Source organism: Mauremys reevesii, linkage group 6 (assembly GCF_016161935.1).
Source record: "Mauremys reevesii isolate NIE-2019 linkage group 6, ASM1616193v1, whole genome shotgun sequence".
In the NCBI taxonomy this organism is placed as follows: domain Eukaryota; kingdom Metazoa; phylum Chordata; order Testudines; family Geoemydidae; genus Mauremys; species Mauremys reevesii.
In genome coordinates, this window is record NC_052628.1 from 129383555 (window position 1) to 129407638 (window position 24084).

At 50.4% G+C, this 24084-nt stretch overlaps 2 protein-coding genes across 9 annotated transcripts in view; one reads left to right on the forward strand and one right to left on the reverse strand.

Annotated features, from left to right (window-relative positions):
- TSTD2 (thiosulfate sulfurtransferase like domain containing 2) overlaps positions 1-11018 on the reverse strand; it is a 57528-nt gene extending 46510 nt beyond the window's left edge. For 2 of the 7 annotated variants that reach the window (XM_039544470.1, XM_039544471.1), the window contains exons 1-3: positions 10047-10613; positions 7531-7739; positions 1427-1755 (exon numbers count right to left, since the gene is read on the reverse strand). In XM_039544470.1, coding sequence (XP_039400404.1) covers positions 1427-1755; positions 7531-7739; positions 10047-10167 — 659 coding nt within the window. In that variant the 5' untranslated portion in view covers positions 10168-10613. Of the gene's footprint in view, positions 1-1426; positions 1756-7530; positions 7740-7964; positions 8231-9468; positions 9582-10046; positions 10616-10681; positions 10854-10899 lie in introns of those variants that run through there. The other 5 variants (XM_039544475.1, XM_039544473.1, XM_039544469.1 and 2 more) reach the window with 5 other exon arrangements.
- Positions 11019-11060: 42 nt separating this feature from the next.
- Positions 11061-24084, forward strand: part of NCBP1 (nuclear cap binding protein subunit 1) — a 50018-nt gene continuing 36994 nt past the window's right edge. Inside the window, exons 1-5 of one of the 2 annotated variants that reach the window (XM_039544467.1) lie at positions 11061-11194; positions 16991-17079; positions 18468-18568; positions 20471-20627; positions 23047-23154. In XM_039544467.1, the coding sequence (XP_039400401.1) occupies positions 11161-11194; positions 16991-17079; positions 18468-18568; positions 20471-20627; positions 23047-23154 (489 nt within the window). In that variant the 5' untranslated portion in view covers positions 11061-11160. Of the gene's footprint in view, positions 11195-16990; positions 17080-18467; positions 18598-20470; positions 20628-23046; positions 23155-24084 lie in introns of those variants that run through there. The other variant, XM_039544468.1, reaches the window with a different exon arrangement.

A 24084-nucleotide genomic window follows, 5' to 3' on the forward strand; every position in this document is an offset into this window, starting at 1 on the left:
GGGACGTGGCAGCGGCTCAGGGCAGGGGGTCAAGGTTCAGGGTGGGCAGGAGGCTCAGGGCAGGGGGTTGGGGTGCAGGAGGGTTGGGGTGCAGGAGGGGGCTCAGGGCAGGGGTCAGGGTGCAGGAGGGTGCAGGGTGCGGCAGGGGCTCCGGGCAGGGGGTTGGTGTGCGGGGTGCGGCAGGGGGCTCCGGGCAGTGGGTTGGGGTGCAAGAGGGGTGCAGGCAGGGGGCTCAGGGCAGGGGTTGGGTGCAGGAGGGTGTGGGGGTGGCAGAGGTTCAGGGTGCAGCAGGGTTCAGGGCAGGGTGCAGGAGGGGTGCGGCAGAGGGCTCAGGGCAGTGGGTTGGGGTGCAGAGGGGGTGGGGGTGCAGGAGGGATTTCAGGGCGGGGTCAGGGTGCAGGAGGTTGGGGTGCAGGAGGGGGCTCAGGGCAGGGGTCAGGGTGCAGGAGGGTTGGGGTGCAGGAGGGCTCAGGGCAGGGGCTCAGGGTGCAGGAGGGGTGCGGCAGGGGGCTCAGGGCAGGGAGTCAGGGTGCAGGAGGGTTGGGGTGCAGCAGGGGATTCAGGGCAGGGGGTCAGGGTGCAGGAGGGTTGGGGTGCAGGAGGGGGCTCAGGGCAGGGGGTCAGGGTGCAGGAGGGGTGCGGCAGGGGGCTCAGGGCAGTGGGTTGGGGTGCAGGAGGGGTGCGGGGTGTGGCAGGGGGTCAGGGTGCAGGGGGTCCAGGAAAGGGGGTTGGGGTGCAGGATGGGTGGGGGGTGTGACAGGGGGCTCAGGGCAGGGGTTCGACTGCAGGAGAGGTTCGGGGGGGGCCAGCTCTGGCCCGGCGTGCACCAGGGGCAGGGCAGGCTCCCTGCCTGCCCCCGTGCCCTGCCCTGCCCCCGCGCCGCTCCGGGAAGTGAACATGGGGAAGGGAGGGGCGCAGGGGCTGTGTGTTGCTGTTGCTTCAGGCACCGCCCCCAGCATCTCCCATTGGCCGGGAACGGGGAACCACGGCCAATGGGAGATGCTGGGGGCGGTGTCTGAAGCAACAGCAGTACACAACCCCTGCACCCCTCCCTTCCTCACGTTCCGGCCGGCGCGGGTGCAGGCAGGTAGGCAGGGAGCCTGCCCTTCCCCTGGTCAGCGTCGGGCCGGAGCCACTCTACGCAAACACTGGGGGAGGGCGGGGGGGACGCGAGGAGCTCGCGGGCCATAGAAAATCACCCCACGGGCCGCATGTTTGAGACCTCTGCTCGAGAGGGATCAGACGAAGGTGGGAAGTTGCATCAGCTAAGGCCTCGTCATACACAAAAGTTGCAACAGTTTAATTAAAACTAACTGTAAATGGCTGTAGTTAAACTGGTGCAAACAGAGACATGGATGCCCTTGCATTGGCTCACCCCAGGCTTACAGTGAGAAACAGGTTTTATATTGTTGAGGCAATTTCTTACCATGTCAGTTCATCAAAACTAATGTGGCTTGTGTCTGGGAGCCTATCAGAGAGCTCCTGGCTGTTACAGGTGGGACCGCTGAGCCTATCCGCCTCGTCTGCAGAGGCTGGGTTACTTGAAGTGCTGGCTTCAGCAGCCAACTGCTTCAGAATCAAACCTGTCTGCTGCCGGATGTCGCTGGAATGCTGCGTGGCGACATGTATGTGAATGCCGGTGAGGTCTTTAAAGGTTTGTCTGCAGCATTTCCACCCCAGTCCCGCTCTGCACATGGCTGGAGGGCAGCTAGCTGTGGCCGGCACTTCCTTTGCTTTGACAAAGAGGGCAAATGCCTGCAATGCATTACAAACACTGTCAGTTAGGCTTTGGTTTCTTCCTAGATCCTGTCACACGACTCGAGACTGGATGAAGGACAAATCCCAGGGATGTGGTGCTTTTAAACAGCCTGCCCAGTTACTGGACACGGTGTTTGGGTAAGTACATCCCCTGGGACTCCTCAGCAATGCCATTTCTCATAATGCTGTCGCTCTGCTCTGCCCTGCCAAGGCTCTTGGCTTCATTAGAAACAGCCGCCACATTAACCAGCTGGACAGTTATTCTCTGGGCCCAGCCTAGTGTGCCATATTGGGAAGCTTTGCAGTACTAGGCCCCAAGCCACGACAGAAACACAAGCCCAAGCACTCCTCTGCTTTGGGGGACACTGTTCCAGCACCCCTCCTCAGTCCCCACAACCTGCAGCCCCCCGACAGAACCCCCACTGCCTGCCTCGCGGAAACACGTTGCTGGCCAGGACGCGGCCTTGGAACGATATTTCCATGCACTCCAGTGACCTCAGCATTAACCCTCCGATTTGTCATATAATCGGAGCAAGTGGATGGATACACCAATCAGCAACAACTCGGCAGTTTCCAGCCCCATCCACCCACCGTTGGGGTAATTAAGTCTTATGTTTTAAATACAACCATGCTCCCCTGTTCACGGGCAAGCCCCTCAAGTACCCTGTGGTTCTCGGGACATCACACGTTTGGAGGGTGGGTCCCACCATCCTGCCACATCCCTAGAATGTCCCACATCTTCTGCCCCCACCGACCTCTTGCCTGAGTGCATGCAGCTGCCTACCGCTGAGTCCAGTTAACGCCACTCCCAGGGTGGCTGTGTCTGCCCTCCCTGCTGCCTGGCCCCTGTGTGAGATGTACACTTCCACCAGCAGCCCCCTGCCTGAGCCCAGGCAGCAAGGGAAACACATGCTTACTGTGCTCTCCAGCATCACACGGAGGAGGGCAGGGAGGGGGGATATGGGGCAGACTGAGGGAGGATGGGAAAGGGGAGAACAGTGGCATGATAGGGGCTTAGACTGCAGAGGAAAGGGAAGGAGAGCGATGTGTCACTTCAGGAGTCACAACCCTCTCTGCCTCCTATTTTGGGGGGCTCTGTCACACACGGCCATTTGGGGAGACGTGTACATAGATATGTGCATGGCACCACATGCTACGTACATTTAGCAACCCAGCGTGCCTGAGTAAGTGTAGCACATGGTATCAGAAGATAGCCTGCAGTGCATGTCCTTGTGTCAGGGCAGAGCTGAGCCGACAGCTGGGAGCCTTAAAAATCCCCCCTGTAGCTTCTAAATCAAGGGTTCTCAAACTGGGGGCCAGGACTCCTCAGGGGTTGCAAGGTGATTACATGGGGGGTTGCTGTCAGCCTCCACCCCAAACCCTGCTTTGCCTCCAGCATTTATAATGGCGTTAAATATATAAAAAAGTGTTTTTAATTGATAAGGGGAGTCGCACTCAGAGGCTTCCTACATTAAAGGGGTCACCAGTAAAAAAGTTTGAGGGCCACTGTTCTAAATGATGGTGAAGACACCCACACGCCTCAGATCAACATTTTGATCACCTGTATTTGCCCAGTTGGAACAGGAGGTCTACGCTCCAATCATAGAAGATTAGGGTTGGACGAGACCTCAGGAGGTCATCTAGTCCAACCCCCTGGTCCTGCTTTGAACAATCCCCAACTAGATCATCCCAGCCAGGGCTTTGTCAAGCCTGACCTTAAAAACCTCAAAGGAAGAAGATTCCACCACCTCCCTAGGGAACCCATTCCAGTGCTTCACCACTCTCTGAGTGAAAGAGTTTTCCTGATATCCAACCTAAACCTCCCCCACTGCAGCTTGAGACCATTACTCCTTGTTCTGTCATTGGATACCACAGAGAACAGTCTAGATCCATCCTCTTTGGAACCCCCTTTCAGGTAGCTGAAGGCTGTTATCAAATCCCCCCTCACTCTTCTCTTCTGCAGACTAAATAACCCCAGTTCCCTCAGCCTCTCCTCATAAACCAAAAACCTCATTCTTCGCTGTGAGCAGGATTGCTGAGGCATTCTCGGCACACTTAGATTTTCAGCACTGTTCAGTTTTACTTTAGCAGAGCGATGAAATACATTTGGTTTAGCCTTGGAAATGTAGTGAGCATCCTTGCAGGGCATCTTGAAAATGTCCTTTCACATACAAACACCAGTTTTTAAGTACAAAAGTGGGGAACAACATTAAAATGAAACTATCCCTTTAATGTCATATTTCTGTCTGATAAGGAGTGTCTTTCCCACTCATGATTGTTGCATGCAACCCAGATGTTTGGTGTGACAGGGCACCAACTCACCAGCACAGCACCTCCTGCTGGTTGTCCAGGGAATTAGCTCTTTTCCAGCTCCGGAGCACCCTCTGCTGGCTGATGTCTCACCTGCCACTGGCCCCCCATGTCCCTCCCAGACCCCACTGCCCTTTGCCGAGGGGTTCTGTCCACCACATTACCCCCTCACACTGGGTCTCCCCTCCCAGGGGAACCCTCACCCCCATCCCCACCTTGCCTCAGTGGCTGTTGCCAGTCTCCATTTAGCCCCCACTCCCTGGGGCAGATGCAGTCTGTAAACCCCTCATCAGCAAGGGGGGTTGGACCAGCTGCCTCTGCCTGTCCCCGGGCTGCCCCTCGGCAGCCCTAGTGCCCTGTTTTGGGCCTTTAACTCGGCCTGCAGCCTGGGGCTTTGCTAGGCTGGAGCTCCCCAGCTCCCTCTGCCCTTCCCCAGCCCTGCTCCACCCTAGGCACCCTCCTCAGCTCCAGGCAGCCGGGTCCTTCTCTCTTTCCTTCTGGCCCACCACACTCTTATAAGGGCCAGCTGGGACCTGATTGCACTAGCTACAGCTGTGGCTGCTTTCCAATCAGCCCAGCTTTTCCTCAGCCACAGCCCTCTCCCAGGGCTGTTTCAAGCCCTTCGGGGCAGGAGCAGGGTAACCACCCTGCTACATTAGGATATAGATATTCAGGCCTGTCGACAAAGGCCTATACTTTAAGAATTTAGGTGTATTCTTATTATTTAGCTAGTTATAGAGGTATAAAAGAAAGAATTAAAATCACTGTCTGACGGTGTAAGGGCCTTCTCTCACTGTGACAGTCTGAGGCCTTGTTCTTAAGCTAAGGCCTTTGGCTAAGCAGCAGAGGCAGCCATTAACTGGGAAGCCAACGGTCACCTCCTCACCAGTCACACTTTTGGGCTGTTAAAAAGGTGATTCAATCGATCACCTCCAGAGAAAGGGAAGAGCCTAGAAGATTTAAAGAAAACGAAGGGCCTGGCTACACCTGCAGATGTAGAGCGCTGTGAGTTAAACCCGCCTTCAGAAAGCGCAGTAGGGAAAGCACTGCAGTCTGTCCACACTGACAGCTGACAGCACACTGGCCTGGCCACATTAGCAGCTCTTGCAACTGTCACAGAGAGCAGTGCATTGTGGTAGCTATCCCAGCATGCAAGTGGCTGCAACATGCTTTTCAAATGGGGGGCTGGGGTGGAGTGTGTATGGGGGGGAGAGGGAGTGGGTTTTGGGGGGGGCTGATAGCATATCAGCATGCTGTCCTGTAAGTTCAGATAGCAGCAGCAGGCCTCCCCTCTCCCCCCGCCGCCCCCTCTCACACACACACCGTTCCACAGTGATGGCTGCTTTGTCTTGGAGCAGATAGCAGCCGGCTGTCAAACCGAGCTTTCAAAGGGCATATCAAAAACAATGAACAGAGTAGCCACTTGATTTAAGGGGATTAGGGGACGTTTCCGGAGGCTGATCAGCGCGCAGTAATGCAACACCTCGTTCACACTGATGCTGGGGCACTCCAGTGAGGGCGCATCAAATGTTATTCTACTCGCTGAGGTGGGGTACCAGGAGTGCTCTAGCCGCAGAGTCAGAGCGCTCCACGTGCCTTACCAGTGTGGACGGGTAGTGAGCTTGTGCACCCCAGGGCTCCTTTAATGCGCTGTAACTCGCAAGTGTAGCCAAGCCCTCAGTCTGATAGCATCCTGTCTGGCAAGAACTCACTTATCAACAGCTGGAGGGTGAAATCCTCATTTACTGTAGTCTTCACTTCCCTATTGTTTGTCTGTATAATCTCTGTCTGGTTCTGTGATTGTTTCTGTCTGCTGTATAATTAATTTTGCTGGGTGTAAACTAATTAAGGTGGCGGGATATAATTGATTAGATAATCATGTTACAATATGTTAGGATTGGTTAGTTAAATTTCAATAAAATGATTGGTTAAGGTCTAGCTAAGCAGAACTCAAGTTTTACTACATAGTCTGCAGTCAATCAGGAAGTAAAGGGTGGGTGGGAAATTGGAATCATGTTTTGCTAAGTGGGGGAATGGGAACAGGGACACAGGCAAGGCTCTGTGGTGTCAGAGCTGGGAAGGGAGACACTAAGGAAGGAAACTGGAATCATGCTTGCTGGAAGTTCACCCCAATAAACATCGAATTGTTTGCAGCTTCGGACTTTGGGTATTGTTGCTGTCTGTTCATGCGAGAAGGACCAGGGAAGTGAGAGGGTGAAGGAATAAGCCCTCTAACACCAGTGATTAAAGACAAAATATTTCTCTATTTTGTCCGTGTATTTGACAGTTCTCTGTGTAACAATCTGCTTCACTATCATCAGTTGCTATTGTTGTTTACTCTAGAGAGGCAGAATCATTGTATGTAAAGTGTGTTTCACTGTTGCACCAGAGGACACCTGCCCACAGTGAATATCTGAGTCTTTCATATAGCAACATTAAAATGGGAATTAAAAAAATATATATATATATTGCTCCACACCTGCAAAAATTGGCAGGAGGAAGAGGCAGATTTTCGACTGGAAACTTTTAATCAATTTTTTCCTTTAAACTGACTAGATTTCAAGTGGAGAGAGTGTCTCTTTAAACATTGGTTTCTCTGTGTTTGAATTCTATATTTCAGATTCACCTATTCATTTATCCCGCAGCAGCAAACCATTGACAATACTTTAATGCACTAACATCCTCTCTTAGGCCCAATTCCACAAACAGCTTAACCATAGCTAAACTTTAAGCAAGTGTTTAAAATTCCTACCTATTCAGCAAAGCACTTAAATTTAAGCACATACTTAAGTGCTTTGTTGAATCAGGTCCTTATACCAGTTACATCCCAATTTGCCTTAAAGCAGTGTTTCTCAACCAGGGGTGTGTGTAACTCTGGGAATACACAGAGGTCTTCCAGGAGGTACAACAACTCATCTAGATATTTGCCTAGTTTTACAACAAGCTACATAAAAAGCACTAGCAAAGTCAGTAGAAACTAAAATTTCATACAATGACGTGTTTATGCTGCTCTATATACTATACACTGAAATGTAAGTACAATATTTACATCCCAATTTATTTATTTTATAATTCTATGGTAACAATGAGAACGTAAGCCATTTTTCAGTAATAGTGTGCTGTGATACTTTTGTATTTTTATGTCTGATTTTGTAAGCCACTAGTTTTTAAGTGTCTTGGGGGGTACCCAAGACAAATCAGACTCCTGACAGGGGTACAGTAATCTGGAAAGGTTGAGAGCCACTGCCTTAAAGGTAGTAATTGCAGACTCCCTTCATTTAAATATGATACTAATGGAGCCAAATTATTTTTAACTTATTACTATAATAACAAGAATGAAGGGTGTAGCAGGAATGAGACAGGAACTCTGTAAAGCAAGTTCTTACAAGATAACAAAGAAATGGTGCAGTTGCATAATCTGCATTATGAACATACGCAATGAAGTACTATACTAAAATGTACCTTCTTCTTTGCAAATGCATACTTCTTTCTCACACTGGTATCTGATTCTGCTTTGAAATTGCTTTTGGCTGTCAAAGGAAGAGGATCTTTCACGTCCAGATCTGGAAACCTTAAAATACTGCACTCCACTTCATCTCCTCCATCCAGCAGCACAGAAGAAGAAATCATTGCTGTGTCACTGCAGTTAGGCATAAATCCTGTTCTGTGATCTAGAGAAGATGCAGGCCAAACAGATTTGTATATATTCTGATCAAACAGACACAGCAATACTATACATTCAAAACAATAAAAGCACACTGCAGACAGACATTGCTAAAGGTCGTCTTTGTCTTCGCAGCCTCTGTCACTGCCCTACAACAGCAAAAAGTCAACCAGCAGCAAGCCTTAACCTTTTAAGAATTTAAGACTATAAAAACAGTGTTCACAAAAGTTACCAGATAGCTGTCCGGAGATCTTTACGCCAGGCTTTCAGAGACAGAAATTTTCAACAAAGCTCAGAACAGTAAGTCCCCATGATCTCTTCCTATCGCACAAGTTTTGCTGGACAGGGGTATACCGAAATAATCATGGTTTCAAACACCCTGACCAGTTCATTGGAAAGTGTGACTGATCCATATGCTAAATACCGCATAGCAGACTATGGATTTTACGGCTCCATCTCCTCCCTGCCTTCCCTGGAAGGGAGATGGTTCTGCTCTCTCTCTACTGGAGGAAGCATGTCTCATCTCACACCTGCTTCCTGGAAACTCTTCACTTCAGGGACAATTCACAATTCACAACCTTTTTACAATAACTATACTGACCAAATAACAGTTATGGACTGCTCAGCTTGATGGCGTTACTATGCGTACAAGTAAACCAGAACCATGTAAAACTTCTACAAAGAGAGAGAGAGAGAAATGTGTCATATCTGTGACACCAACATGCATGTACTTCTTGTGTCTCTAGCCTCCTTGTGTCCATCTTGCTCCTCTTAGATTCATAGAGTTTACGGTCAGAAGGGACCATTATGATCATCTAGTCTGACCTGCACAATGCAGACAACAGAATCTCACCCACATACTCCTGTAACAAACCCCCTAACCTACGTCTTGAGTTACTGAAGTCTTCAAATCGTGGTTTAAAGACCTCAAGGTGCAGAGAATCCTCCAGCAAGTGACCTGTGCCCCACGCTGCAGAGGAAGGCGAAAAACTTCCAGGGCCTCCGCCAATCTGCCCTGGAGGAAAATTCCTTCCTGATCCCAAATATGGCGATCAGTTAAACCCTGAGCATGTGGGCAAGACTCACCAGCCAGCACCCTGGAAAGAATTCTCTGTAGTAACTCAGATCTCACCCCATCTAACATTCCATCGGGCATATTTACCTGCTAATAATTAAAGATCAATTAATTGACAAAATTAGGCTATCCCATCATACCATCCCCTCCATAAACTTATGAAGCTTAGTCTTGAAGCCAGGTATGTCTTTTGCCCCCACTACTCCCCTTGGAAGGCTGTTCCAGAACTTCACTCCTCTAATGGTTAGAACCCTTCGTCTAATTTCAAGTCTAAACTTCCTGGTGTCCAGAGCTTTCTACTGGAGCGCAGCAGGAATTCAAGTCTTGCCCTGCCAGGGAATGTTCTGTACCATAGGGGACTTTCACGACCCACACAGTATGAAATGCATTCAGTAGAGCTGGCCAGAAAAAGGAATTTCCATCCTGCAGGAAATGCCAACATTCTGAAATTTATTTTGGAACATAAAGTTGAGTTTTTGAACATTTTCACAGAATGGAAATTCCAAAAAATTTTGATTCGGAACATTTTGTTTTGATAATGTTGAAACATGATAGTAAAATATAAAATGTGAAATATAATATATAATATAGAAATATATTTAACGTATAATATCAAAATGAAATATAATTAAAAAAGGAAGTCATTATGAAATATTTTTACCTTATCGAAGCAAAATGTTTTGACATCAAATCAAGAAAGCCAAAATAATTTGACACTTTGTTGTTGAAAATTTACATGTTCCTCCAAAATGTTTTTAGACAAAACTGCATTTTCCAATGGAGAACTGTTCTGTGGGGGGAAGTTCAACCAGCTCTATTTTTTTCAGTGAATAACATACATTGAACAGATTGTGAGACAGTTTTACATTGGTAATTCCATTTGCAGTATGAAATCCCTGAATAGTGTGAACACTTTAAGGCAGGTGTAGTCAATAAGTAAATAAAAAGATGTTGGGGTCTGTTTGAAAGCATCTGGTGGTCTGGATTTGGCCCGTGGTCCACCTGTTGACTACACCTGTGTTAAGGGACCATCGGGTTCCTGGTACAATTCCTTGTTTGATTTTTACTTTGCAGCGGCGCGTGCCACATTCTAACAGGCCATTGACTTTTTCTGGTCCCTTGGACAGCTAATTAAAGATTTACAAAGCCTAGAGAAAAAACAACGAGGAGTCCTTGTGGCACCTTAGAGACTAACACATTTATTTGAGCATAAGCTTTTGTGGGCTACAGCCCACTTACCAGATGCTTGGAATGGAAAATACAGGAGCAGGTATAAATACAGGAAGCCCAGAGAGTCTCTCACATGGATGCATTTGCATGATTGCGCCCAACTAGTAATGGCCCAGCTCCTCGAAGGCATTGGTGTCTAGGCACAGGAATCACCCCGACCCCGTTGTGCCCGGCCCCGTGGGCAACAGTAACAGAAACGCTCACACCGAGCCCTGTAAGGCACGGGGCGAACCCGATGGTTTAGTAGGGTCGTTAGTCCGGGAGATTTCCCCCCAACATGACGTAATGTCAATCTCCGGGATTGCTTTCAGTGGCCCCCGGGACATCGAGGCCGATTCCAGGAGCCGCCAGGCCAATCCGGGAGGGTTGGCAACCCTTGGTCTAGTCTGTCCGGCCACTGGTGCCCTGAGCCTGGGCCTGACCGATGGGCCATGCCCCCGCCGGGCCCGAGGGCTGCGCTCTGGGGAAAGCTGCTGCCATTTGCCGCAGCCCTGGGCTCCCATCGCCACTCTCAGCGCTGCCTGGCGGGGCAATGGCAGCAGCAGGGGCCCAGGATCGGGCCCACTGGAGCCAGCAGGCGCTAAGACACTGACTTCACTGAGGGCAGGATCGGGCCCGTGCGGCGCTGGGGGGGGCGGGGGTACCTCAGGATCGGGCCCATTGGTGCCAACAGGCGCTAGGACATTGGCTTCAGCGTAGGATCGGGCGCTAAGGCCGCCGCAGGATTGGGCCCGTGGGAGCGTCGCGGGCCCGGGCAGGAGCGGGCCCTCACTCGGGGACGGGCTCCTTTTTCGCCTCCCAGGGGACGCTGGTAATTTCGCGACTGTCCCTTGCCCGCCCCGGAAGTCATCCCCCGCCGTACCATAGAGCGGCAGGTAGAGCGCCGCTCGGTGCTCGCCAGGAAGGGGGCGGGGCGTAGCGTAGCGGTAACTCTCCCGCCGCCCTTTGCCCCGGAAGCAGCTCGCGGGCGCGGCTGGCCGGAAGCTGGATTGGGAGGGGGCGGCCGGAGGGAAACGCTTCTAGGCGCCGCCAGGGCCCTGCTCCGCGCCGCCTGCCTCGCGCCGCTCCCGCCCCCGCCGCAGCCCGCGCGCCCCGCCCGGCCCGGCCCGGCCCGGCCGCCAGCATGTCGCGGCGGCGGCACAGCGACGAGAACGATGGTGAGCGGGGCCCGCGGGAAGGGCGGGGCCCGCGGGGACCCACGGGGCTGGCGCCGGGAAACGCGCGGGACGAGCGGCCCCGCAGCTCAAATCCCGGGGCGGGGCCCGCCTCGCGCCGCGCTCTCCCGCGGGGGCCGCCGGACAAAGCCCGGGCGGGGGGGGCGGCTCCGCAGCGCCCCCGTGAGGCGGGCCGGGAGCCCGGTGCCCCGCGCTGAGCCGCGCTCCGGCACGTGCCTGGCTTCGGGCCGGCGAGTGACGCCGCGTGCGAGCGCCAGCGAGGCCGTGGCGGGTCCGGCAGTGGCCACATCCCGCGCGGCTGGCGGGCGAAGCTGCCCTGAGCCCGCGGGCCCCCCCGTGTAGCCCGGGGCCTTTGAGTGACTGTCCGGAGCGTCTCCCCCCCCCCCCAGAGTGACCCCGTTCCCGTGACAGCGCAGGGGGGGTTCGCTCATCGCCTCCCCCCGGGGGATACATGGGGGGGGCGGGATCGCTCCGTGGTTTGAGCACCGGCCTGCTGAACCCAGGGCTGGGAGCTCAACCCTTGAGGGGGCCACTGAGGGATCTGGGGCAAAATCAGCCCTTGGTGCTGCTAGCGAAGGCAGGGGCTGGACTCGGTGACCCTTCAGGGTCCCTTCCAGTTCTGAGACACAAGTACATCTCCATATAGTAGATTCATGTTTCTGTTTCAGGAGAATTAATTTCTGATCTTTAACGTCCTGGAAGGCCTTTGTTTACAAAAATCAGGTGATTGCCTGTCAGATGGCATTGCCTGTTACATTGTCTTGATCTATAGTAGACAATCTAGATTCCAAGAACATTACTTTTGCTAATCTGTTTCACTTAATGGCAGTAGCAACAGCAGCTTTGAGTAGCATTATACTCTTTTTTAAAAAACATTTTAAACTATATCTACCCCCATCTGCTTGCTGTCTGTGGCCTTGTTTTCTACTGTGCAGAGCCCATCTGAATGCAATGGGGGTGTGTATAGGTGCAGGTGAGCATACTAGCAGATTGTCACTCAGGAGTTGGAAATATGATGAATCATCATTGTATAGTAGCCTCAACCATCAGTATGCTGGCCCCAAATGTCCCCTTCCTCCTCATCACCACATAGATCTCCTTGGTTTTTTGACAACCTGCATTAGATGGAGAGAAGGTAGAAAACAAAGGCTGAAACAAAGAATTTCTGCCAGCCTACGCTGAGGCTGTGTTACAGACCGCAAGAACATTCCTGTCAATCTCTGCTGAACCTGTCAAATCATGTCTTAAGAGCTAAACCACTTGTACCGAGTGCCTACAGCCCACAGCAGCACTGAGCACGGGGATGAACTAGCATTCTACTTCACTGAAAAGGGGTGCACACTTAGGGAGGCTTCCCAAACTGCATGGATCTGCTGTCATGCCTGCCAACAGACAGGCCACCTCGGTTTCCCTAGTTCAGCTGTACATGCAGCCACTAGGTAAATTGGTGAGATGACTGGATTTAAGTGCCAGCAATATACAGATGACACCCACCTCTACCTATTCTTCACTGCATACAGCCATGCCACTATCACCAGTGTTTGGATGGTATCAGCTGATATGTGAACAGCTGGCTGAAGCTGGACAAGATTATGGTGGTCACTTCAGAGAATTTGCAGCCATGGGGCAGTCTTTTTATTAAAGGTACACACCCACAACTGATCAGACTGTCAGCCTGCAGGTTAGTGATGCTCCTGGATTCCTTGCTGACACTAATACTAATGTGATATACCTGGACGTAAAGCCATCAGTCCACCCAGTACAGAACGTTACAACACAGGTCACTGGGAGCACACTGAACTTGTCCTGCACTCTACACTGGCTTCTTACAGAATCACATCAAGGTCTCAGTCCTTTATCTTGAAGGTGCTCAATGACCTGGGCCCGACATATATATATAAACTGGACACTAGGAAGTTTAGACTTGAAATTAGACGAAGGTTTCTAACCATTAGAGAAGTGAAGTTCTGGAACAGCCTTCCAAGGGGAGTAGTGGGGGCAAAAGACATAGCTGGCTTCAAGACTAAGCTTGATAAGTTTATGGAGGGGATGGGATGATGGGATAGCCTAATTTTGGCAATTAATTTGGCAATTGATCTTTGATTATCAACAGGTAAATATGCCCAGTGGACTGTGATGGGATGTTAGATGGGTTGGGATCTGAGTTACTACAGAGAATTCTTTCCTGAGTGCTGGCTGGTGAGTCTTGCCCACATGCTCAGGGTTTAACTGATCACCATATTTGGGGTCAGGAAGGAATTTTCCTCCAGGGCAGATTGGCAGAGGCCCTGGGGGTTTTTCGCCTTCCTCTGCAGTGTGGGGCACAGGTCACTTGCTGGAGGATTCTCTGCACCTTGAGGTCTTTAAACCACGATTTGGGGACTTCAATAACTCAGACATAGGTTAGGGGTTTGTTACAGGAGTGGGTGGGTGAGATTCTGTGGCCTGCATTGTGCAGGAGGTCAGACTAGATCAGGGGTTGGGAACCTTTCAGCAGTGCTGTGCCGAGTCTTCATTTATTCACTCTAATTTAAGGTTTTGTGTAACACATTTTAACATTTTAGAAGGTCTCTTTCTATAAGTCTATATTATATAACTAAACTATAGTATGTAAAGTAAACAAGGTTTTCAAAATGTTTAAGAAGCATCATTTAACGTTAAATTAAAATGCTGATCTTACGCCGCCAGCCTGCTCAGCTCGCTGCCAGCCTGGGGTTCTGTTCACCTAGGCTGGCTGTGGGCTGAGCAGAGCCTGCGGCCGGGACCCCAGACCTGGGGAGGTTCAAGGGTCAGGGCAGAGGGCTGGGGGAGGGGGTTCAGGGTAGAAGGCTGGGGTGAGGGGGTTCAGGGTAGAAGGCTGGGGTGAGGGGGTTCAAGGGTCAGGGCAGAGGGCTGGGGGAGGGGATTCAGGGTAGAAGGCTGGGGTGAGGGGGTTCAAGGGTGCAGGGCAGAGGGCTGGGTGTGTTGGGGGGTTCAGGGCAGAGGGATGGGACTGGGGGGATGCACGGCAGAAGGCTGGGTATGTGTTGGGGTGCGGGGGTTCAGGGCAGAGGGCTGGGGTGCAGGGCAGAAGGCTGGGTGTGGGGGGTTCATGGGTCTGGGCAGCGGGCTGGGGGTATGGAAGTTGAAGGGCAGAATGCTGAGTGTGTGTGTGGGGTCAGGGCAGAGGTATGGGGGTGCAGGGCAGAATGCTGAGTGTGTGTGGGGGGGTCAGGGCAGAGGTATGGGGGTGCAGGGCAGAATGCTGAGTGTGGGGGTCAGGGCAGAGGTATGGGGTGCAGGGCAGAAGGCTGAGTGTGTGGTGGGTCAGGGCAAAGGTATGGGGGTGCAGGGCAGAATGCTGAGTGTGTGTGGGGTCAGGGCAGAGGTATGGGGTGCAGGGCAGAATGCTGAGTGTGTGTGGGGGGGTCAGGGCAGAGGGCTGGGGTGCAGGGCAGAATGCTGAGTGTGTGTGGGGTGCAGGGCAGAGGTATGGGGTGCAGGGCAGAATGCTGAGTGTGGGGGTCAGGGCAGAGGTATGGGGGTGCAGGGCAGAATGCTGAGTGTGTGTGGGGTCAGGGCAGAGGTATGGGGTGCAGGGCAGAATGCTGAGTGTGTGGGGGTCAGGGCAGAGGGCTATGGGGGTGCAGGGCAGAATGCTGAGTGTGGGGGTCAGGGCAGAGGGCTGGGGTGCAGGGCAGAATGCTGAGTGTGGGGTCAGGGCAGAGGTATGGGGTGCAGGGCAGAATGCTGAGTGTGGGGGTCAGGGCAGAGGTATGGGGTGCAGGACAGAATGCTGAGTGTGGGGGGGGTCAGGGCAGAGGGCTGGGGGTGCAGGGCAGAATGCTGAGTGTGGGGTGCAGGGCAGAGGGCTGGGGTGCAGGACAGAATGCTGAGTGTGGGGGGGGTCAGGGCCGAGGGCTGGGGGTGCAGGGCAGAATGCTGAGTGTGGGGGGGGTCAGGGCAGAGGGCTGGGGGTGCAGGGCAGAATGCTGAGTGTGTGGGGGGGTCAGGGCAGTGGGCTGGGGGTTCAGGGCAGAATGCTGAGTGTGTGTGGGGGGTCAGGGCAGAGGTATGGGGGTGCAGGGCAGAATGCTGAGTGTGTGTGTGGGGGTCAGGGCAGAGGTAGGGGGGTGCAGGGCAGAATGCTGAGTGTGGGGGGGGGTCAGGGCAGAGGTATGGGGGTGCAGGGCCGAATGCTGAGTGTGGGGGGGGTCAGGGCAGAGGTATGGGGGTGCAGGGCAGAATGCTGAGTGTGGGGGGGGGTCAGGGCAGAGGTATGGGGTGCTGGGCTCATGGGGGTGCTCCCTGAGCGGCTCAGGGCAGGGGGCCGGAAGGGAGCTGCCCTGTTCCACCCCCTTCGCCCAGGCTCCCTCCCTACCTCTCTCTGCCTCCTGCACGGAGCTGTGCGCACCCTGCTGCTCTTTCCCCCCTCCCCCTCGCAAGGGCCATCAACTGACTGGCTCAGGGAAGGAGAGGGGGCGGGGCAGGAAAGCACCACTCTGGGGGGAAGAAGCGGGGGAGGAGGGAAGCTTGGCTGCCGCAGAACCAAGCTTCTGCCTCCTGCCCCTGCAGGGGAGAGCGGTGGGCAGGGGGGTTGAGTTAGGCTGGGGGCTGGGACAGCAGCAGGCAGCTGCATGCCATGTTTGGCACGCATGCCGTAGGTTGCCCACCCCTGGACTAGATGATCGTAATGGTCCCTTCTGACCTTAAAGTCTATGAGTCTATGACATGTCTAAAAGATCAGCTAAAAAGCTCTGGCATAAGGACTGTGGTCAACAGCTTCACTCCCTTTGGCACGATAGAATTTACTACCATAAGGGGAAGGTTCATCTGTGCAGGATGCAGACTCTCAGTGGCCAGTTCCAGGCTGGTCACAGCTCCTAAAGGAGTTTGAAGGACCGTTACAAACTTCGCCACCATTGCTCCAGTTGCAAGGGGCACAATTTCCACCTTGCCTTCTCTACCACCTATACAGCAGTGTGCGGCTTTTAAAACAGATGAAACTCTACTAAAACAAAGTGCACGGTATGTACAGTTCTACCCTGGGGAGATGGTGAGAAAATGAACCACGTGTGATATCCATCAGTCATGTAGCTTAATGCTCTGGTGATGACAGTGTGATAAGATCATGTATAGAACAGATGCATCTTTTGGGACATATATAGTTAACTTGATGCAATCGTACAGACAGAGAACTCTACTACTTTTGCTAGCAACATTTTCATCTGAGCATTGAGTTTAACTAATATCGATTCTAAAAGGTCTTTAGTGATTGTTTGCTTGTTTGTCTAGTCTTTTTTCCAAAATAAAAAACCTGATAAGTAAAAGGCTACATGAGCATCCTTGCTTAAGCATGTTCTCATGTTATCTTTGGTGCCAGATAATCCCAGATGGTACTTCAGATGAGCAGTATTTAGGTACTGCTAACTCTATAACACATGCTTAACTTACTCGGCATGTACCACTGATACTGTATCTTGCCACTTAAGCAGAAATGCACTTCCAAAAACTTCTTTCAAATAAGAGGGTGAAAAGGACTTGATTCTCTGAATACAATCCTAGAGAGTAAAATGGCTACAGAAACTGGATATGTTTTAATTAATATGTTAGCTTTGTTTTCATGTTTGTTGGGTCTGCCTTAAATAATAGCAACACTTGAATGTCTTGTGGGTAATTTTTATTATAGTACAGAACTGGAACGTGAGCTGAGGCTGACAGAATTGTTCAGAATTTTTTTTAAAGCAGTCAAGGACTTATTTAACTGGTATTCTTGGTTTCATGAATGTATTGAAACAGGAGGACAACCTCATAAAAGGAGGAGAACATCTGAGCCATCTGAAATTGAAGAGAGACTGGAATCTTTAATATGCAGAGTGGGAGAGAAGGTATGAGTAGCAATTTCTTCTGACAAATTGAGCTATTGGTTTTGAATCCTTGGATGTAAGAGTTGAGGCTTCTGAGAGAGCGCTGTCTAGTACGTGAATTGAGACTTTTGTATCAGTGGTTACTAGTGCAGTCCTCAATCTAGTGAGTGGGTGTCAGAGGGGGAAAAGGATACTGATGGATTAAATTCAAAAAGAGAAGTGCGGGATTTTTATTGAGGGATTTTGATGGAGGAAGGAATAAACAAAATACAGGGTAAGAGGAAGATCCCACATGCAGGGATCCCAACTGCTATGGATGGGAATCAAAAAGGGAGGGTGGACAGGGAGAGAAGGGGAAAACAGGAGATAGACTGATCTTTTTCTGGAACTGTCTTCAGTGTATTATAGAGAAGAAAAAATGGCATGAAGCCAGGTAACGAAATAAGGTATAAAATAAGTAGTAAGTAGGACTGACTGGTTAGTGTTTGTAAATGCTAATTTAATTTTAATTTCACCCAGTTTTCTATAAATACTTTAGTCTTATTCTGCTAGCTCTAACTCAGTGGGTCTCAAACTTTTTTACTGGTGATCCCTTTCACATCGCAAGCCTCTGAGTGGGACCCACCTAATAAATTAAACACACTGTTTAATATATTTAATACCATTATAAATGCTGGAGGCAAGCGGGGTTAATGACATCATGGCCCCCTGAGGGATCCCGACCCCCAGTTTGAGAACCCTTGCTCTAACTGGATACTACTCTGTGGATATATTGCTTGTTGAACACTGATGAAATTAATTGAATAGTATGCTCACTAACTTTTCCTGCTGTCCAGATTGCTGAAATAGTAAAAACCTTAGAAATGCCTTTGTGGAAAGCTAATTGGCAATGTTTCAATTAAATACAGTACAGAACTGTTCTAATTCTTTAAATTTCAGGGGGCATGGCAGCACAGGTATCTCACTTGGATGGTAGGCCCTTGTATGTTTCAAGATCCAGGCTATAGCTACTTAAGGGATCTTTTTAGTTTTTCTCTTTTTAAAAACATTTAAATGAGATTAGGATGGTCCCCCCCCCACCCTTAATATATTTGCAATAGATTGCGAGTAACAAAGAAATAAAAATGGACTGCCTTCAACAGTGCAGAATTCAGGAGGTATTGCTTGCTTCCTTGTCTTACTACTTATCTCCTCTCTACTTTCAGCAAACTAAAAATATCTCGTGTAGCCAGATGAAATTTGAAACATCACTCCCACTAAAAAACAAAATTTTATTCTTACCCGGATTTATCTTTTATCAATAAGAGCACAATAAAATAATCTTCCATTCAAACAGGCTTGTTACTGAAGGGTTGGCTGGCTATCCCTTGATTTGGTTGTGATGGGTTTCAAATTATCTCTTTTCTTAGAGTACTTCTTCTTTGGAGAGCAACTTGGAAGGCCTAGCTGGTGTCTTGGAGGCTGATCTGCCAAACTACAAAAGCAAGATATTAAGAATTCTTTGTACAGTGTATGTATGCAAAAGATTTGTGGAGCCAGGTGATGATGTATTATCTACACTAAATGCTTTTCAAACATACATGACATATTTAAAATGTTTGTATGAACAGCTCGTCCATTACTGGCACTTTAAGTTTACTTTTAGCCAAGGAAATTGGCAACAGTAACAACTGGAGGAAAAACTAACACACACTGCATTCTCTTAAGGCAGGGGTGAGCAAACTGTGGCCCAGGGGATGCATCCGGCCCTCCAGACATTTTAACCCAGCCCTCGAACTCCAGCTGTGGAGCGGGGTCCGGTGCTTGCCTCGCTCCGGTGCTCCAGCCGAGGAGCAGGGTCAAGGGCTTGCCCTGCTCTGTGTGGCTCCTGGAAGCAGCAGCACGTCCCCCTCTCTGGCTCCTACGCATAGGGGCAGCCATGGGGCTCCACATGCTGCCCTCGCCCCAAGCACCACCCCGCAGCTCCCATTGGCCGGAAATCGCAGCCAATGGGAACTGCAGGGGCAGCACGCAGAGCTTTCTGGCCGCGCCTCTGCACAGGAGCCGGAGTGGAGACATACCTCAAGCAGCTCCCAGAAGCAGTGTTAAGCACCACCTGGAGCCTGCCCTCCTCTCGCACCTCAGTCCCCTGCCCCAGACCTGATCCCACTCCCTGAACCCCTCGGTCCCAACCCGGAGCACCCTCCTGCACCCCCAACCCCTCATCCGCAGCCCAACCCCCAATTTCATGAGCATTCATGGCCTGCCATACAATGTCCATACCCAGATGTGGCCCATGGGCCAAAAAGTTTGCCCACTCCTGTCTTAAGGACTTAGTCTGCTCCAAGAGCAGTTAAGCAGACAGAGGGTCCCAGACCTACTCCCCACCACAGCAAGCCATCTTTCCTCATTGGTAGGGTGGGTCTGCAGGGGAGGGTCTTGATGCTGAGCCACCTCAGGTGAAGCTGTCAACTAGTGGCATTTCTTCTGGGCCTTGGTGTTGCACTTCTATACTCTCTGTGTCTTGTGTAAGACGAGGTGCTAAGCTCCAGGGTAAGTGAAATTAGAATTGAATGTGTGGTCAAATGACACTTTGCTGACAATTGTAATGCAAGTTACAATCTTAGTCGAGGAGTTAATTTGTTTCCAACAACAGTAATGCAAGTGTCAAGATATAGAAGTACATATGAATACAAAACATAATTTAGGTCGTCTCCTTAACTATCATCGGAACTATCCCTTTGAATTTCTTAAGCACTTTCCATTTAAAATCAGTCATGTTGATGCAATAGCCTTTTTGTGTTTAAATTTTAACATTTTTATATGCAATGCAGAATGCACCTCATCTTACACAAGATACAGAAAGGATAAAGTCTCTTGTGTATTCCTGATGTTTCACTGTATTTAAAGGAATTACACAAGGGCAAACAAAAAGTACTTTTTTAGTAGAGCATAAAAATCTTCACAGCCTTTAGCTCTTGAACTGCTTAGTCATATTGATATAAAAATGTATATGAAAGGGATGAGACGAGGGTGTGAGAATCATTATTTCTACTCTAGTTTAGTTTTTTTTTTTAAACCTACAAAAAGGTTTTAGGACTCTGTCCTAAAATCTACTTTGACCCTTTCAAGTTCAGCTGCTGGTTCACTAAAATTAAATTGTGAATCTTCTGTAAAATGATGCTGTCTTTTGGCTTTAAAATTTCAAAGCCTCTTAATAAAATAGTCTTCAAAACACCTCTATAAAGTGTTTAAAATTTCCAGTAAATGCCATTCCAGGCTCTTATGCCATTTTTATTGTCAATAACAAGTTCTATCCAATTCACATTAACTTCAGTGTGAGACAGAGGCTACCACTGACGGATATTAATGCATATGACACAGATTAACATCTGATGCAATATTTTTTTTTTCTTTTCTGCGTTTAAATCAGTGCACGTCTGTTACCAGAAAAGCTTACCGTTTACACAACATTAGTTGGGTTGTTGAACGCCAGGAACTACAATTTTGGTGGGGAATTTGTAGAAGCTATGATTCGTCAGCTCAAAGAATGTTTGAAAGCCAATATGTATAATGAAGCTGTGTATTTAGTAAGTAGTATTTTTTTTCACCTCTTATGCTCCTTTCCCCTTAATCTGATGTGCTGTCTCTGTTACACCTGCGAGAAGTAGGATCTCTCTAATTGTGATACTGGGGAAACTGGTCTGTTCTAAAGTCAACATGCAGTATTCCATAGGTGTACTAGGAGAAGATGAGAGGTGTGCAAGAGATTTTTCCTCCCAAAATAAATAACTTTAATTCATTCTTTTAGAGAGCAACTGTTATGACGTAGTGTCAGAGGGGTAGCCATGTTAGTCTGGGTCTGTAAAAACAGCAGAGTCCTGTGGCACCTTATAGACCAGGGGTCGGCAACCTATGGCACGTGTGCCAAAGACGGCACACGAGCCAATTTTCAATGGCACACTGGAGCCTGCCGGGACTCCAGCATGCCATTAAAAATCCTTCCCAGCCCGGCCCGCTCTCCTCTGCCCTCTGCTCCCCCCGTGGGGGCAGGGAGCAGAAGCATAGCCGTGCACACGGGGTGGGCAAATGGCCCCACTCTCCGGGCACGGCAAGCCGTGGGGTCTGCACTCCGGGGCCGGAGCGCCGGCCGAGCGCAGCAAGCTGCCAGCCCCTCCCCTGGAGCCCTGCCACGTGCAGCGCTCTGGGGGTTGGGGCTGCGAACTCCCGCGGGGCAGCATTTGGCTCCGCAGGGAGGCAGACACGCTCCCTGCTCAACTGGAGCCATGCTGCCGCCGCACGCAGCGCTCTGAGGGCCGGGGCTGTGCTCTCCCGCAGGGTAGCGTGTCTGGCTCTGCGTGGAGCCTCAAGGTAAAGGGCCCAGGGCTGGGGGGGTTGGATAAGGAGTAGGGGCAGTCAGGGAGCAGGGTGGGTTGGATGAGGGGTGGGATCCCGGGGTTGGGGCGGGGTCTCTGGAGGGGGCAATCAGGGAGCAGGGGGTTGGATGGGGCATGGGAGTCCCGGGTTTGTGAGGGGAAAGCGGGTGAATAGGGGTCAGGCCAGTCAGGGGACTGGGAGCAAGGAGGGTCTGGGGGGGGGGCAGTTAGGGTGGGGGGCCTCTGGAGGGAGTGGTCAGGGGACAAGGAGCTGGGGGCATTGGATGAGTTGGGAGTTCTGGGGGTCCTGTCAGGAGGCAGGGGTGTGGAGAGGGGTTGGGGCAGGCAGGGAGTGGGGAGGGGTTGGATGGGTCGGGACTTCTGGGGGTCTTGTCAGGAGGTGGGGAGCGGTTGGATGGGGCATAGGAGTCCTGGGGGTCTGTTTGGGGATGGAGGTGTGGATAAGAGTCGGAGCAGTCAGGGGCAGGTAGGGGGTAGGGTCCAGTCCGGGGACAAGGAACAGGGAGGCTTAGATAGGGCGTGGGGTCCTGGGGGGCAGTTGGGGGCAGGGGTCCCAGGAGGGGGTAGTCAGGGGACAAGGAGCAGCGGGGTTGGAAGTTCTAGGGGGGCAGTCACCCAGCCCTCTCCCCTGAGCCCTGACACCCGACCCCTCCCCACACAGACACCACGCCCTGAGCCCTGCATCCCCCCAGACCCCAGCCCTGAGCCCTGTACCTCCCTCATACACACCCAGCCCTCTCCTTGACTCCACCTCCCCCCCCACAACTGTAGCCCTGACTCTGGCACCCCCACCCATACCCAGCCCCCCCTCTGCCCTGACACCTCCAGCCCACCCCTAGCCCTCTGGGTCCTGGCTGCCAGCCCCGCACAGCCTGCTGCTGGTCTGGGGTTCTGGCTGACGGACCTTTGCCAGCCGGGGTCCCGGCCGCAGGCCTTGCTCAGCCCGCTGCTGGCCTAGGTGAACAGAACCCCAGACCAGCAGTGGGCTGAGCGGGCCGGCAGCATAAGATCCACATTTTAATTTCATTTTAAATGAAGCTTCTTAAACATTTTGAAAACCTTGTTTATTTTACAGTACAACACTAGTTTAGTTATATAATATATAGACTTATAGAGAGAGACCTTCTAAAAAACATTCAAATGTATTACCGGCACGCGCAACCTTAAATTAGAGTGAATAAATGAAAACTCAGCACACCACTTCTGAAAGGTTGCCGACCCCTGTTATAGACTAACAGATGTATTGGAGCATGAGTTTTCATGGGTGAATACCCCATGCATCTGACGAAGTGGGCATTCACCCACGAAAGCTCATGCTCCAATATGTCTGTTAGTCTATAAGGTGCCACAGGACTCTTTGCTGCTGTTGTGACATAGTTTATGGCGCAAGGCTTAAAATGTGTGTTGTTCAGGGAGGGGCTCTTTTTACACTGCATGCTTCCTTTGTGCTACTAGGCAAGTGCTAGTAATTTTTTGGTCCTAGTAGTTTGTTTTAGTAGCTGAATGAATATTTATATTTGTTGTCAAGTCTCAGACTTGCAGTTACTTCAGCAAGTTTGTAGTAAGAGAATAGTTTAAAAATGTATCATCAGAACTTTTCTTTACCTATTAGGTTCGTTTTCTATCTGACCTTGTGAATTGTCATGTAATAGCTGCGCCTTCAATGGTAGCCATGTTTGAGAACTTTGTGAGTGTGAGTCAAGAGGAAGACGTGCCCCAGGTAAGCAAAGGAGTCTTTACTTTGTGAATGACTTGCTATTCTATCAGGAATTTTTCACAGCCCAGCACTTACAGTACCAGCAATGTAAGGGGTTAAAATGGGCTGGTGCAATGGTAAATTCCCTAAATGGGTTGCTGACTATAGCTAGAAGGTAGCAGTGGTAATTGGAGAAAAAAATAAAGTAAGTACTTGGCCCCTATACAGTCAGTTGGCTCAGATGGCTTTCTTTACGTTCAAATTTGGCATATACATAATCCTCAGACTCTGCAAGTTTGTGTCTGAAACTTTAAAATACTGATCTAATCTGAATGACTCTAAAAATGGCTTTTGTCACTCAGTGACTTTCAAATTAATTACGACCCAGTTTTACAAGAAAAACATTTTATTGTCTAACAGCCGGCCATGCGAATCTACCATGGTCTATGAGAATCAGATTGTGCACTTTGCTTCTTCTGTGTCATCATCGGTAATGTAAAGATTCTGAAGGCCAGATGAGGGCCTCAGGGACACCCATACAATTCCATTGTCTTCAAGTGATTTAGACAAAGAATCAGGGAAAGGACCACTTGGAGTCCTATTCCCCCAAGCCCTACACCCGTTTCCTGGGGAAGGCTTGAGAATAATATCCTCACCACTTGATACAGGTGAACACAGACCCAAACCCTGGGATCTTAAGAACAGTGAAAAATCAATCGGGTTCTTAAAAGAAGGATTGTAATTAAAGAAAAGGTAAAAGAATCACCTCTGTAAAATCAGGATGGTAAGTACTTTACAGAATAACAAAAGATTCAAAAACACAGAGGATTTCCCCTCTAGGTAAAACTTTAAAGGTACAAAAACGGGGATAAACCTCCCTCTTAGCACAGGGAAAATTCACAAGCTAAAACAAAAGATAATCTAATGCATTTCTTTGCTATTACTTACTATTTC